Source organism: Fragaria vesca, linkage group LG6 (assembly GCF_000184155.1).
Source record: "Fragaria vesca subsp. vesca linkage group LG6, FraVesHawaii_1.0, whole genome shotgun sequence".
Classification (NCBI taxonomy): domain Eukaryota; kingdom Viridiplantae; phylum Streptophyta; class Magnoliopsida; order Rosales; family Rosaceae; genus Fragaria; species Fragaria vesca.
The window spans coordinates 1,604,787-1,619,150 of NC_020496.1; the positions used below are offsets into that span (position 1 = coordinate 1,604,787).

The 14,364-nt window shown below is 39.0% G+C and overlaps 3 protein-coding genes across 3 annotated transcripts; all 3 read right to left on the reverse strand.

Annotated features, from left to right (window-relative positions):
* Positions 1 to 129: 129 nt before the first annotated feature.
* LOC101303539 lies at positions 130 to 819 on the reverse strand. The gene has a single exon (XM_004304753.1). The coding sequence runs from the start codon at positions 817 to 819 to the stop codon at positions 130 to 132; it is 690 nt and encodes a 229-aa protein (XP_004304801.1).
* A 693-nt stretch (positions 820 to 1,512) lies between these two features.
* LOC101303830 lies at positions 1,513 to 6,332 on the reverse strand. Its single transcript, XM_004304754.1, has 8 exons — positions 6,181 to 6,332; positions 5,131 to 5,428; positions 4,786 to 4,887; positions 4,138 to 4,632; positions 3,808 to 3,857; positions 3,438 to 3,730; positions 3,034 to 3,329; positions 1,513 to 2,948 (listed from the first exon to the last, which is right to left on the reverse strand). The coding sequence occupies exons 2-8, from the start codon at positions 5,314 to 5,316 to the stop codon at positions 1,701 to 1,703; spliced, it is 2,670 nt and encodes an 889-aa protein (XP_004304802.1). The 5' UTR covers positions 5,317 to 5,428; positions 6,181 to 6,332; the 3' UTR covers positions 1,513 to 1,700.
* Positions 6,333 to 7,024: 692 nt separating this feature from the next.
* LOC101305768 (ferrochelatase-2, chloroplastic-like) lies at positions 7,025 to 11,264 on the reverse strand. The gene is made up of 9 exons (XM_004302086.1): positions 10,868 to 11,264; positions 10,515 to 10,658; positions 10,321 to 10,422; positions 9,863 to 9,966; positions 9,653 to 9,779; positions 8,819 to 8,971; positions 8,150 to 8,250; positions 7,863 to 8,064; positions 7,025 to 7,608 (listed from the first exon to the last, which is right to left on the reverse strand). Exons 1-9 carry the CDS (start codon positions 11,210 to 11,212, stop codon positions 7,384 to 7,386), a joined length of 1,503 nt encoding a protein of 500 aa, XP_004302134.1. The 5' UTR covers positions 11,213 to 11,264; the 3' UTR covers positions 7,025 to 7,383.
* Between the last annotated feature and the right edge of the window lie 3,100 nt (positions 11,265 to 14,364).

A 14,364-nucleotide genomic window follows, 5' to 3' on the forward strand; every position in this document is an offset into this window, starting at 1 on the left:
GGATGCGCATGCGCATATAAGATTCAGTTCTACATAGCAAGTCATAAACAGATCGAAATTATCCGTAAGAGCGAGGATATATATTAGAAAGCTAGCTAGCTAAATGTGATCAAGGAATAATCGATCTTATTAACACTGGACGGTCCTAAAAGGAATACTACTAGCACCGGCAGACTGGGATTTATCAATCAAGGGAACCAACAAGTCACACGAGAAGCCTGACTTATATACCCGGCTCCGGATCAAACTTCCCTCCCAGCTATCAGTTGATTTCGATCTATGCAACTTGTTTATGAAGAAAACCTCTACAAAAATTTCATAAACGTGTCCGTCCGCAGTAGCAAGTAAACTAGGGTTTGAATTAGCATGAGTAGTCATGAGCATGGAGGAATGATCGACGACCTCATCACCACTAAGCATCAATTGGTTCCCTTTAAAGCAGAGCGGAGGCAAAGCTGTTTCCTCCCCTTTGCCTTGCCAAAAGGAGTAGTTCATATTCGCCACAGCAAACAGCTTCTTCACGGTGAGCCGGCGGCCGTCATAAGTAGTAGTCTGGGGAGACCAATAAGCCTTGACTTGAACGTCGTCGTAATGGACGTCGTAGTTGACGTTAGGGTTCCGGGCAATGATGTTGAGGTCGAGGTCGTAACGGAGAGTGTGGCTGTCGGCGGTGAACTTGAACTCTTTGAGGGAGGCGTGAGTGATGCTGATAGAAGGGTTATAGGGATCCGAGCTGAGATAGAAAAACAGATAAAAAAAGCCGAACATGGCGGCGATAACGAGTAGGAGTTGACAGCACTCACAGCAGCAAACAGACATGTCGTCTTCCTCGGTTGTCATGATGATGATGATGATGATGGTGAATTGGTGATCATAATCAAGTGATACAAATGTGATTCTTATAAAAGGCTAGCACCCCAGAGGTTTAGACTGATAGAATCATACCAGAATTCTGCTTCTTAAAAAGATAATTATCCTTGATTAAGTAAATTAACAAATTTTAAAAAATCTAGTCGTTGTGAGTTTAACTCACAAAAGACTAGTTATAGACTTATAGTATTTGAGTTATTACCCGATAAAAAGAAGAGAAAATTTTTGATATTATCCTTGATTGATTTCGATCACTAAAAACAAACAACGAAAACTACAAAGCCTCGTCAATTCTTATTATTTTGCTTGCTATTTCTACCTTGTTCATTTAATTTTGTGTCATTCTAAGGTTATTCTTATTATTTTGCTTGCTATTTCTACCTTGGTCATTTAATTTTGTATCATTCTAAGGTTATGTTACTTGTGTATGTGTTGCCGTTTAATCTTCTGTCAAAGCATCGATCCAAGTTTTTGTGTAGAATTGTACTAGTTTCATTGTGTTTTTATAATCAGAGAAGGCATGCATGGTTAATTTTGTGCATTGTTGCAGAAGATAGAAGTTGCATTGTCCATTCTAATACTATTATGTAGTCACTCTTAGTCCCAGACTCCCAAACAAGAAATCAAGAATGCTCGCAGTTTCTACATAATAGATGACTCAACAAGAAGATCATACAAAGTTCAAATACATCCGTTTGCATTACTAATTACAAATTATTTGACTTGCAAATTAATAAAGCACAATACTTCTCTACAACAAAAACAACTTCAGTCTAGCTACTACAACCTAGGCTTCAGTCTAGCTACTACAACCTAGGACTAGAACAAATCTAATCGGATATAGTCCCTTCAGAAGAAGCATCAGTATCAATAACAATCAAGTTTTCTTGTTCAACGCCGTCACGAGAAGAATCTGTTTTCAGTTTAGCGATCTCAGGTCCTAATCCTGCACTGAGACGCGGAGCATTACTTGCTAATGGCTGTAGGTCATATTCTCTTGAACCACCCAATGTATACTGCATCTCTGTCCTTTCTTCACAATGTGATTCGGTTGGATCCCAAGCAGAGAGGGGGACATTCGACGTATTAGAATGCGCAAATGCAAAAGATGAAGAAGTTGAGGGTAGAATTGAAGCCCCAAGACTTGAAGGAGAAGCAATAACAGCTTCTTGGAGCCACTGGGGCATATTACCATTCACTCCAATACTGCAAGTTGAGGGAAGTTCAGTTGATAACAGCTTGCCCCTTAGCATACCCCGACTTCTGCTTATACTATGAAATTCGTCCTCATTATATTTGCCCCTTCGACGAGATACCCTCTTTGGTTTACCAAGTGGCATGTGGAGGACTTCCTGGCCATCGTTGCAAACATAAGTCGATTTGGACTGTGGCCTCCTCGAGACATTACCTCCTGCTAAGTATTTTTGCCAGCTGAAGCCTGTTCGGGGACGCAAGAAGTTGTTCTGGTAGAAAGAACTGCCTTGTGCTCTTGTATACTTGACTTGTGAGCCACACATGCTACTCAAAAGTTTTGACTGTTCCTCTTTCCACCGCATAGCTAAGTCCCTTGCCACCCTCCATGATGAGAAGTGCAATCTCGGATCCATTAACATAGCATTCCAGTTGTCCCGTCCATATCTCCTCACACCTATCCATAGAAAATCCAACTCCTCTTCAGACCACATGGTATTATATGGCTGAGATATGTCATCAAAACTGCCCATTGCATTCAAAGCTCCTGCTTGGCTTGCAATGCTATCATGCATCATCTTGTGTCTTAAAACTGATGATAAATGGCTTGACGAAGATTGGAGACCTGCATCATTGATAAAGTCTCTGGTTCCGGTGAAGGAGTCGAAGAAAGGAAATGTATTGAAACAGGTGTTGGTTGCATATCCTGCAGTTGAAGGTTTAGTTGGTAAGGATAGACCTAGATTGAGTAGAGATCCTTGTTTAAATTGATTATTGTTGCTTCCCAGATGAGGCATTTTTATCTCCTCTGAGGCCATACAAGCAGTCACCTCCGGCTGGATAATAACAGGGTGGAAAATGTCGCTGTTTTTTTCTTCTGAAAATAACTGGAATCAATTCAAAAAGGGTGAAGAAATTAATCGGCAGCCAACTAATTCTCAAACATCAAACAGCAAAACTTAGAAAAAGTACCTGCAGACATTTTTGCTTTGAATCAAAGCTAGGAGTAACTTGATCATAATTTCTGCAGCTGACACCAATTTCTGAAGAATCAAATACATCATTGTGTAACAGAGAAGTATTAGGTTCTATCCTCTCAATTTTGACAGCCACCATTTCTGGAGGAGGTGGTTCATCTAAGGCAGGGGCAGGACTTGTCCTGGTACAATCAAACGAGTCCAGAGTACTTTTTGGTGCAGCAAGAACAGGTTGCTCTTGAGGACTCAAATTTAAGTCAGCATTCAAGTCCAAAGTACAACTGTTTGAATCTGTATTTAGGAATTCAATTAGATAACTCATGAAGTATTGTTTAGCAAATGAAAAAGTAACTTGTAGAACTTCCGGGCTCAAATGCCTAGATATTAATGACGTCCTACCGGTGCTGATAACAGACAGGTTCAAATTAGGAAGGGTTCTGCCCGAATGAGAGGTTGCTGCTGATTTACGATCATCATCACTTGAAAAAACTTGAGGTTCCTCTTTTACCAGTTGTGTATGTGTACACAAAGGTACAGTTCCAGAAGAGGAGTCTTTCATACAACTTAATGAGGTTCCTAAATGATCCACAGACTCTTCTTTGACATCCATCAAAGTTCGAGCACTCTGGTCAGGAACCTTTCCTGCTTGTTGTAAAGCTTCTTCATTTATTGCCCTCTCCGTATGCATCAAACTGTCCAGATGTTTAAGGTAAGTAACTAAAAGATAACAGACATATAAGTTTTAAGTTCTTAATTTTTGTGAACATACATTTCAGACCCAGTACATGATCCAGCATGAGAACATGTAATATCGATAACCTGTCACAAAGCAATGAGACCAGTGATTGCAAATTATTTAGACAGAAATGAAGCAATAAGATGTTACCGTTTATTTGGCAATTTGAATCATATGCACATGGATAATAGAATTGTGTATATGTAAATGAAAATTTCTATACTGTGACCTATTCTATTTACCATTTTCCATACAAGTGCTGTGTAGTTTGTTATGTCAGATGTCTGTGCTATACTTCCAACTTCCTAGGCCACATACTTTATTTTATCCAAAGCGAAAAAGTATATACATCATATTGATTACCTCTTTGTAGGGATTTGGATCTGCTCCAGGATCTAGTGAGAAGCTTTCAATGGAAGTTGCTTCATATGAAGTGGTTTTGGCACATGCAGACTTGTTTGATTTGGTTATCACTGAACAGTTATTTTCCACGTTCAGTGAATTGCTTTGTGTGTCATACTCATCCATATCTATTTTTCTTTTATATCTCCGGCGGTGGAAAGTACGTAATGGGGTTTTCCACTTGGTTTGTTCAAACAAATCATCACATGAGTTCTCTAACTTAACTTCAGCAAATGAATCAATCTCTTCCAACTTCGATGAGCTCAACCTTAATGAACTATCATCTAAGCTATTTCCTCTTCCATGTGATGACAATGGCAGTGTGTATCCAACAGAATCAGTGATCATATCAGTGACATTCCCCTTTTGGGTAACTGACCGCTTTCCCACATTACCATCATCACCCAATGCAGCCGCAATACACCCACAGCTTAGCACTTTTCCATGACCAGCATGCTAAGAGAGAAGAGGGAAAGAGAGACAACAGTACATCAAGTCATTAGACATTCACAAAATGAATTTCTTTACTTCACTGAACCAACCCCCCCCCCCCCCCCCCCCCCCGCCCACAAAAAAAGTTGGTGTTCCTTATTGCACGAAGTAGAATACCTTGAGGCGCTTATCTAGGCATTCAAGATGATAAGACTGAAGACATTTATCACAGTGCATCAGGTTACCCCCGACACAGCACACAACACAAAGACGGCACACCTGCAAGTAAAAGAGAAATGAGATAAAACAAGCACAATTAATGTTCCTGAAGATAAACTAAGCTTTAATCTAGTGAATACATTCAATAGTTAAACGAAGCTTCAATTAGCTAACTGGCCATTCCTGTACATATTTGTCATATTTAGAATGTACGATGAAATGATGAATAGACAAAGATGACTGACATATGGCATGTATCCATATCAAGCAAGCTAAATAGGTTCAAATTTTGTATAATCTCACCGCAGTCTTTGTTTCATAATCTTCTGATGCATTCTCATCAATCAAATGCACTTGCATGTCCGGCTTAGATAAGCAAGTACCCTTGTTAGCCTCAGAAGGTGAATTAAGACCCCCATCTTCCTGTAGATGATCATTTCTTGCGTGCCGCTTTCGCTTGTATGTTAAAAGCACTCTGCTGCAAGACATTTAAGCTTCCACAAATATTATTACGATTCCAAATCTAGAACAGCTGCACCTTTTCTGAATTAAACATCTACTCGTTCCCCTGCATTCACTCGCATTTTCAAGACAGTAAAACCTGCAAAGAATAATGAAGAAAATCCCATCAATATCGAGCTACAGGTAGCAATTCAGTGATACATCAAGGAAACAAATTAAATACATTGCCGTACAAATGAAATGGTGGTCACTATTATGTGGAACAAAGCACAGATAGTCCTTCAAATATTTTCTACCTCAATGAAGCAGACCGAACAAGGTTCAAAGTTCCAAAATTCCATTGAAAAGCATTCAAATTAAAAACCCTGCTTCTATTGATTCTCTCTTTTTGTTCTTGAAGTACCTTCGATGATAATCATTGAATGTAAAGTATTAGGTACACCATTATAAACCAGAAATGGGAATTCTCTGGAAAGGCATTGTCTCAAGTGAGTACTGAAAATTTCCCAGAGTTCGACTACATACTCCAACCGCATCTAAAAGAAAACAAATCTAACAACATATCTCAACAATTACCAAGTACAATGATACTAGCTATGATACTAGCTACTCTCAGATACTCATCCAAAACCCAAAAATGCATTCATGGCTTCTTTCACACATTCCTTACATGGGTTTCACTAAACAACTCCACAGAAAACCTCAACAATACATGTACTACTCCACACATTTCTTACACCCAAATCATCCGCAGAGTTCTATTTACCCACAATTAGCCTCATGTTGCAAGACACACACACACCCAAAAGCAAATAGCATCCAAATTTCCACACACATAAAATGAAAAAAAAAAAAAGTAAAGGTTGAAACAGAGAGAGAGGGATAACAAACCGGAGCAAAACGACGTCGTCGGCCGGCGAGAACCTCCGCCTGTTTCGGCTGCTTCAATTATTTTTAGTTTCCAGTCTTGGGTAGAAACACAAGAGTGTAAGACAATTATGAGTTGAGAGAGTTGAAGTAAGTGAGTGTGTGACTCACTCTTCGAAACGTATCTGTCTCTGCGTTTTTCTTTTTTCTCCGTTTCAAAAACATTGTCAAAAAGCAGAACTCTCTTTCTCTCTCGAAGTGGGTGAGCGGCACGCGTCCCAATGACGCCTTACTGAAGGTGTGGGGTCCTTGTGTTGACCGAGCACGTGATATTCACGCGCGGGAGGAGAGGAAGTGGAATAGAAGGGAGGTACCAGAAACTTCTACCGTGCGCGCGCGCCGTAGAACACGCCACCTCGAAATGACACGTCAGTGTTTTGTTCTTCCGGTTACTCCCGCACACGTGTAGGGTCACACGCACGGCCCACCGGGTTAACTGACTGTGTGATTCAGTACCGTCATGATTTTTCTGGGAATGGAAACCTAATCATTTCTTAATCCCTGATTAGTGCCCAAACACTTACCTCAAATCCCGACCTATAGCTACTCTAATTTCATAACGACACCGTGTACTGAATATGCTCCGCTACAAAATAATTCTATACCATTCTGGAGCATGCAACATTGAGCTAAACAAGAGCTAAATAATTCATTTCTTAATGTTTTCACATTGCCTACTCGTTTTTCACTAAGCAAGAAGCACAAACAAAAACAGATACAAGGCACTAAAGCAGATAAAAGAAGAGGCATGAAGGTTTTCACCAGAGATATTGGGCATTAGAATGAAGTAGCGATAAAAGAGTGGATGGACAACTGAATCAGCATTTCTTCTTGCTATTAAACAATATATAATTTCAAGACCAATAATTCCCAATGTCAAATTGGAGCACAAAACTTTACCACATGAAAATTCTGTGCAACATCTTGTGAGGATGTGAGGATACAAATTACAGGACAAGTTTTATATCATACAAATTTTCAACTTCATCCCCCACAAGGTGCTTCACCTAGACTACCCAAATTTGGTCTTGTGTAAGCTTCATTATCAATATGCAACATAGCATATGTAAGATTGTATTGGGTTAAGAAAAAAAAAAAAAAAAGGCTTAATAATAAGAATAGATACATATTTAGTAAAAGGTAAAAGAAAAAAAGGCTCGGTTGGATTCAGGGATGTAAGGGTAATATGCCCCATTGATGCAGAAACCCCTCCCCAGTGGTGACTTCTAGGACCAGTAAAACAACCACTGCCAACATAGCTGCTCTTCCATTCCAAGTCTCGGCACTTTTGGTCCAACCCCATTCCCAAACTGTCACAGGCGGTGGTAGCTCCCTCCGCTGTGAATCATATGCTGCTAACAACTCTTCTACACTCCCAAGTGGAACTAAAGACTGCAGGGTAAGACCCAACACCATCCCGAAGCAAGTGCAATATTAATAAACAGAACAAAAAGCTCCAAAGGCCTATCAGAATTGAGTTTACGATTTGACAACAGCAGCTACTAATAAATGAGAATTGCTACAATAAGTTATAACTTATAAGCAGCTTTTTGTGTGTGTGTTATCCAGAGTCCCACCAATACCACATGCATGCACTTGGCCACACACGCACACACACACTGTTCAGGTAAGAGTTCCAAAATTACCTGTCGAGCTTCAAGGTTTGAGACTGCCATAGCTCCAACATATGGCAAACTCTCAATCACTGCGTCTGCTAGATCTGAAATGAAGGTGGGCTCACATCCAAGTGCAGGAACACGCCCCCAACTCTCTATACCAGATTTTACAGCCAATTCTTTGTACTCCACATCAATTTCTTCTAGAGTTTCAATATGCTCACTGACAAAGCTGTGGATCAAGCAAAGAACTAATAAGATGACGAGCTAGCATACAGCTATCACAACGGGGAAAAAGAACCCGACACAACAATTACCTTATAGGGACCGCCAACAGCCTTTTAACTCCCTTTTGCCCAAGCTCAATTATTGTGTCATCTGTATAAGGTCTTAACCATTCCACAGGTCCGACTCTGCTCTGTAAGAACATTCAGTTACTATCAAGTATCAACCAGTCACCATGCAAGCACAAAATACACAGGATATGCCCACATTACCTCAGAACAAGTTCCTGCAGATAATCTTTGAAATAGATATTCCTTATTCTAGACTTTCAGCAGAACAAGACAAACCTGGACCACTTGGGTAGTTACATTTCCTAGGAGTTATTGATGTTTTGGTATTCCTGTTTGGTCTAGGATTTCTCTGTGATACATTTCTTTCATCACAAGCTTCTATACCTCCCATAATTTTCCATTCAGAATCACTTCATCTGCATTAAGTTCTGCCTACTTTAATAACGACGATTTTGATTTGCTTCATCCACAACATGTATGTCACTTCATTAAAATATGTTGAACAGATAAGTATTTAGGATTTCGAAAGATGAAAAGATCTCTGTATAGAGGCTCGGACTAAAGTTTTCTCCTAACAACCATAATTGTACGTTATTACTCCACACCAGTAAAGTGCACTCTACTTCTTGATATTTCCAAATCAGAAGATACCAAAAAGTGATTAAAGTTGAACTGAAAAACAAAGCATACCTGATAGGCAAGGGTGTATGCATTAGTTAAATTTCTCTTTTCTAATTCTTCCATTATCAAATCCACACATTCCTCCATTTCTGCCTTGTACGGATCACCAGCCTCTTCCACATATGCAAGTGGCACTCCATGGGCACTGAAGAATAACATCACCTATAATGCACATTTCAAATTAAGGTTGGCAATTGGCATACATATGCTCCAGATTTAGCCTTTGAAACTTAGGTGCCAGTAAGAGAAATGCTACAAGAGAACAGAAAATATTTGAATATTATATCATGCATGTATTAACCAAAACATCGCAAACTCTGGCAACACTGACGCTTTGTGCAGGAAAACTGACAGCTAGACCATGTCCAGAAGGGAGTTCATACTTGCTATAATGGAAGTAAGGCAAACTTCCTTTGCATGTTATGGAAATCTTTTTCAAAATAGAGTAAATTTGAACCCAAATTTAAAATAATAACAGAACTCCATATCCTTCACTAAAGTAGAGATCAGAATAACTAACTCTCATAATTTTGCTTTCAAGAGGCCTCCTATGCAGCATAAGTTAACATACAGTAATTGAAGTTTGATTGTCTGCTTATGGGACTATTTATTAATGACAACGCTTTGACTTATGATGCACACTTTCAGCAGATGACTTTTCTGTGAACCTATTACGGTGGTTTAGCTTTCATTCAATATCCATTCACTCTTGTGTATGAGAAGTGCACGTGTATCATAACTCAAGTCAAAGATAGGTTTTGTGACAGGAATATCTCATTAATCAGTGCATTGACAAAGCATCTTGTAGACATTCAACGCTAAAAAGAAAAATGATCACCACACCTTGTCAGGGAAGTCAAAACGTTTTAGCTCCTTTTCAATCAAATTTGCCATTGCAGTTATGTATCCTTCACGCTGGTACCACGATGGTATTACTGTGTGCTGCATGTTGACTAGATACTCATCCTCCCTGATGATGTACCAATGAATTAATGGTCAGATTCCATATAATAATCTTGCCCAATGATATGGTAATATATGCTAAGGCATCACCGGAATATACTCTCCAACAGCCGAAGGCTTGAACCACTAGTCGATATTGAAAATTGTGGATAAAGCGGAAGGACAACAAGCTTCGTAATTCCATCTCGTTTTATCTACAAAATCATTTTGCAATCAACAACCCAATCCATGAACTTTTGTTCAGACAAAAAGAATAGCATAAGAATTCACAGAGACAAACCGAAATAAAACACCTGTAACACATTTGCAGGCTAAATCGATGAATAGAACTATCATCATATACATAGAAATTAGAAAAGAATATCAATTTCATGTCATTACAGTCAGGTGGAGTGATCCGACTAAATGGCTAACTGACATTTGCTTCTAATACTCAAAGCTAAGAACAATGAATGCAACACAGTTACATTTGAAAACAACAGACACTAGATTTACACGATACTACAAATGCATACCTTGAAAATCAAAACTAGAACTCATCAAATTACCTGCTCTATAGCTTCTTCAGTGAATGGATGCCAATAACGCATACCGACATACACTTTGGCCGGGACATCCTTCTCCCAAAGAGACTTCCTCAACTCTTCCGCCTGAACAAACAAACCATCTCCAATAAGCTTAACTCACTACTCAATTAGAAAGAGCACTTGAGTCTATGTGAGTAGACAAGAAGTGATCATACCTGTTTATCGGTTATCTCCCGAAGAGGAGAGCCGCCGCCAATTGCGGCATAGCCTTCTTTGCTCTTTGGTGCCCTCAGAACCGATATAAACTGCGCCAATGGCTTCTGAAGAAACCGGAACAGCCTCGGCAGTCTAATGATATCCTGCCAAATTTTATCACCTCCACTCAAAATCACAATGCCAATACAATAACTCACACACATCCTAGGGTTTCTAATTTCATGTAGTTCACTCAAACAACACAGTAATTAATCAAAATCTGAATTCAGTAAATTTTACTATGCCAGTACAGTAATTGCTACAGTGAATCTAAAAGTTTCTGAAATTAGTGAACTGAGCTTGAGGAATTTACCGGATCTGCGAAGAGGTTAAACAAGAAAGGCTGGACGTCGTCGAGAGTCTCCGGTCCGCCGAGGTTAAGCAACAACACTCCGACTCTATCGTCAACACCAAGCGGCGTCGTATTGGCGGTTCGAGTAGTATCGGCGGTCACAAGCGCTTTTAGCGGCGGCAAGCACTTCCGGAGCGATAAAAGCGGCGAGGATTGCGCCGCCGCCGACGAGGAGGAGGAGCAGTTTCTGGAGAGAGCGACGCAGTGGGAGGAGGAGACGGAGAGGACACGTGGCAGGAGCCTGTGGTGGTCTGAGGGGATGGAGGAGATGGTGTAGGGTAGCATTGCTATGGATTCTGCCGCCATTACGACTGAGCTGTGTGTGTGAGGCGAACAAAGGAAGAAAGAGGAGGAGATAGTGTTTTAGGCTATGGGGTGACTGGGTGTTGGGTGCGCGGTTAGGACGCGTGGCGTGTTACGAACCACTCTCTCAGTCTCGCCTAAGTCGCCTCTGCGCAGGTTTAGGGGGTTAAATTTTGATTTACTCTGACAACAAAATTTGAAATTCTTGGTTAATATCTTTTAGCGGGATTACTTGTAAAAATCAACATTTGGCTTCATCGAATTATAACACTTTTGGGGGAAACAACTCTTGGTAAAAACTATGTAATAGTTTGGAAGTGTTGCGGTAACTGAAGAAATTTGGTAGGACGAGCAATAATGGAGGTGTAGTTGAGGTCGTGGCTCTCTAAGGGAAGGGAAGAAGGGAAGAGGGGTAAGCCACTTGGTTTGATTACTACTAGCCTAAAAGAAAATGACCTATAAGGCACAACCTATTAATCATCAATGTAGATAACCTCTTTTATGAGATTGTCTATGATTACAATTATGTCCATAAATCAATACTGGAGGACGCTCTGATGTTTAAAATGTTTACAGAGACAAAATCTCAACGGATTATAAGATTATACACATTGATGATATATTCACATTATTGCTCAAGGGACTATAGAGCACGATGATATCGAACCACGATCTGTTGAAGAATGTCAACAAAGAGCATATTGGCCTAAATAAAAGTGTAATATAGGAAGAGCTAAATCATTTGACAAAGAGACAAATATTTGGTTTTGGTAGTGCTAACCTTACCAAGTGTAAAGCATGTACGACATAAATAAATCTTTGTCAAAAACGTAACGAGAAGAATGAATCTCAAAGGACAAGGCTCGCCTTGTGGCGCCATTGTTTCTCGCAACGCTCTGAATTGACTACAAGGAGACATTATATCCCATAACGAAAATGCAGCTCATCGATGTGGTTACTACCTATCTCCATGAGGATCTTAATTGAGAGATATTAGTGAAAGAGTTTGATGGTCTTACACTGTCCAACTCAAATAACTCTAAACCACAAAGTGCATTTGCAATTAGAATTCAAACGCTCACTTTATAAAATTGACTACTTGGTTGGGATGAGATACAAATGATGAACTATGCCCTTGCGTACTCATAAAGGAAACGGGTTCTGGATTTTCAATTATAACTATCTATGTTGACGATAGGAAAATAGTAGGTACTCTTGATAAACTGATGAAGTAAGATAAACCGTGAACTATATGAAATTCGAATTGAGATGAATAATCTTGGGAAACTCGGTTAACAACTAGTTTGTGGAATACTAATCCACTAGTTGCATGCGTCCAAAAGATTCTTAGGCTATTTACATGGACAAAGTGCATACTGTTAGCACTCCCAATGATCGGTCGATGTTAGGATTAAAGGAAGATCCATTTCGTTGAAAGGAAGATAACGAAGAAGGGTTGAGAATTAAAATTTGTTCCTTAAAGTGCAATAGGCGCAATATTGCACTTAGCCCGATGAACTCGACCGTATATTGCATTCTCAAAGAACTTAGCTTAGCGCCAACGCAATATCATTAGAAGGTAAAAAGAATGTATCTTGATACCTAAAAGGAAACTAGTGACTTGAGTTCATCTTATCCCTATAAAAAGACGAAAGGGAATACAGATGGAACTGCAATCTATTACACTAAAACCCAAACGATGCTTTGTTGGTTCTATGACCAATATGTCATCCCTAAAACTAGTTATGTATACACTATTAGGAACACGACGATACCTTGTGAAAAACATTAGTCTCTCTTCAAGATTCAAGTGAATCAAGTAAGATATGAGGAAAATAGGACAGACTTGTTTCTTAAATCACAGCAGGCTATATATGAAAAACCTTAAGTGTGAAACATAGGAATGTGAAGATGTTCCTTGCACCCTTTATTGATGTAAGGATCAAGGCGAGTGTAGACTTCAGAGGGAGTCTAACACACACACAATCGTATATGCGTTGTGTTTTTTTTCCCTTCAACCAAGATTTATTTTGTCATACTAGGTTTTGTTACTTGACAAGGTTTTTAATGAGACAACACACCATGCACCGTTTTTAATTTTGACTTGTCACAAGGGGGAGTGTTGAAGGAAAAACCTTGTGTGCTTTCGTCAATGAATTGTGCAATTAGTGATAAACAAATGTAATTACTCAATCAGTTATCAATCAGTTATGTAATTACCTTTGTAATCTCATTTCTATATAAAAAAGAGTTTTAATGAAATGAGGAGACCAATTCCATTTTTTATGTAATATATATATATATTTTTGTTACAGGAAAATGGAATTGAAAATGGTCTCATACATGCTCGTTAGATTACTCTATTATAGCAATTTTAACAGACTCTATTTTAGCTTTTAGCTATTTTAGAGAGCGTGTTTAGCTTTTTTGGATGTTTTAGGAGCTCTAGCAGACTAGCCAAACTTGAGCTATTTTAACTTTTAGCTATCTCGCTAGCTATATTTAGCTAGCGAGATGACTCAAATGAGGCTAGCTATAATTTAATACAGTAAGATATTTTATGTGATATATAAATATATTTAAATTATTTAATTTCTATTTGAAGAATAATGTTGATATAATGCTAGCTAAAATAAAGAGCATTGATGCAGCCATATTTCTAAAATGGCTACATTTTAGCTAATTTGATTAAAAATTAACTTAAAAATGGCTAACATTGTTAAAGATGCTCTTATAGGATAAATATAATAGTTACAAATAGGAATTACAATGTAATGAAATATAATAATGTCTGATTGCTCAAATAATATTTATTTATTTATTTTTATAAACAGGGCTCAATTTTTCTTTCAACAATTTTTTTATACCGTCGAGAAAATAACATTTGAAATTCAATAAAGAAATAATAAAACTATGCGGGACTGTTTCATCTGTTACAAACCCGACCCGTGAAAGCCTCGTGGGTCGGTTACATTGCTTTTCGCGCCCTCGGAAAACGTGTCCTCACACCAACGCAACCTCCACGTGACTCTCCCTCCTCCTCTCTCCCACTCAACGAGTTAGGCCACCCCATTGGAAATTTGAGATACCTAACTTTCCTAACCGGCATTATATGCCATCATCCTCCACCTCGAGAATCTCCCACTCCCAAATCC

Bases quoted from the DNA above. Each gene is read 5' to 3' on its own strand.
- LOC101305768 (XM_004302086.1), bottom strand. From the start codon at position 11,212: ATGGCGGCAGAATCCATAGCAATGCTACCCTACACCATCTCCTCCATC. The intron at 9,780-9,862 runs GTGATGCCTTAG...GTACATCATCAG, and splicing joins CTGTTGGAGAGTATATTCCG to GGAGGATGAGTATCTAGTCA. The intron at 7,609-7,862 runs GTAATTTTGGAA...CTTACCCTGCAG, and splicing joins CAAACCTTGAAGCTCGACAG to TCTTTAGTTCCACTTGGGAG.
- LOC101303539 (XM_004304753.1), bottom strand. From the start codon at position 819: ATGTCTGTTTGCTGCTGTGAGTGCTGTCAACTCCTACTCGTTATCGCC.
- LOC101303830 (XM_004304754.1), bottom strand. From the start codon at position 5,316: ATGTCTTGCAGCAGAGTGCTTTTAACATACAAGCGAAAGCGGCACGCA. The intron at 3,858-4,137 runs GTAATCAATATG...GCTTTGTGACAG, and splicing joins ATCCAAATCCCTACAAAGAG to GTTATCGATATTACATGTTC. The intron at 3,731-3,807 runs GTATGTTCACAA...ACATCTGGACAG, and splicing joins TCATGTACTGGGTCTGAAAT to TTTGATGCATACGGAGAGGG.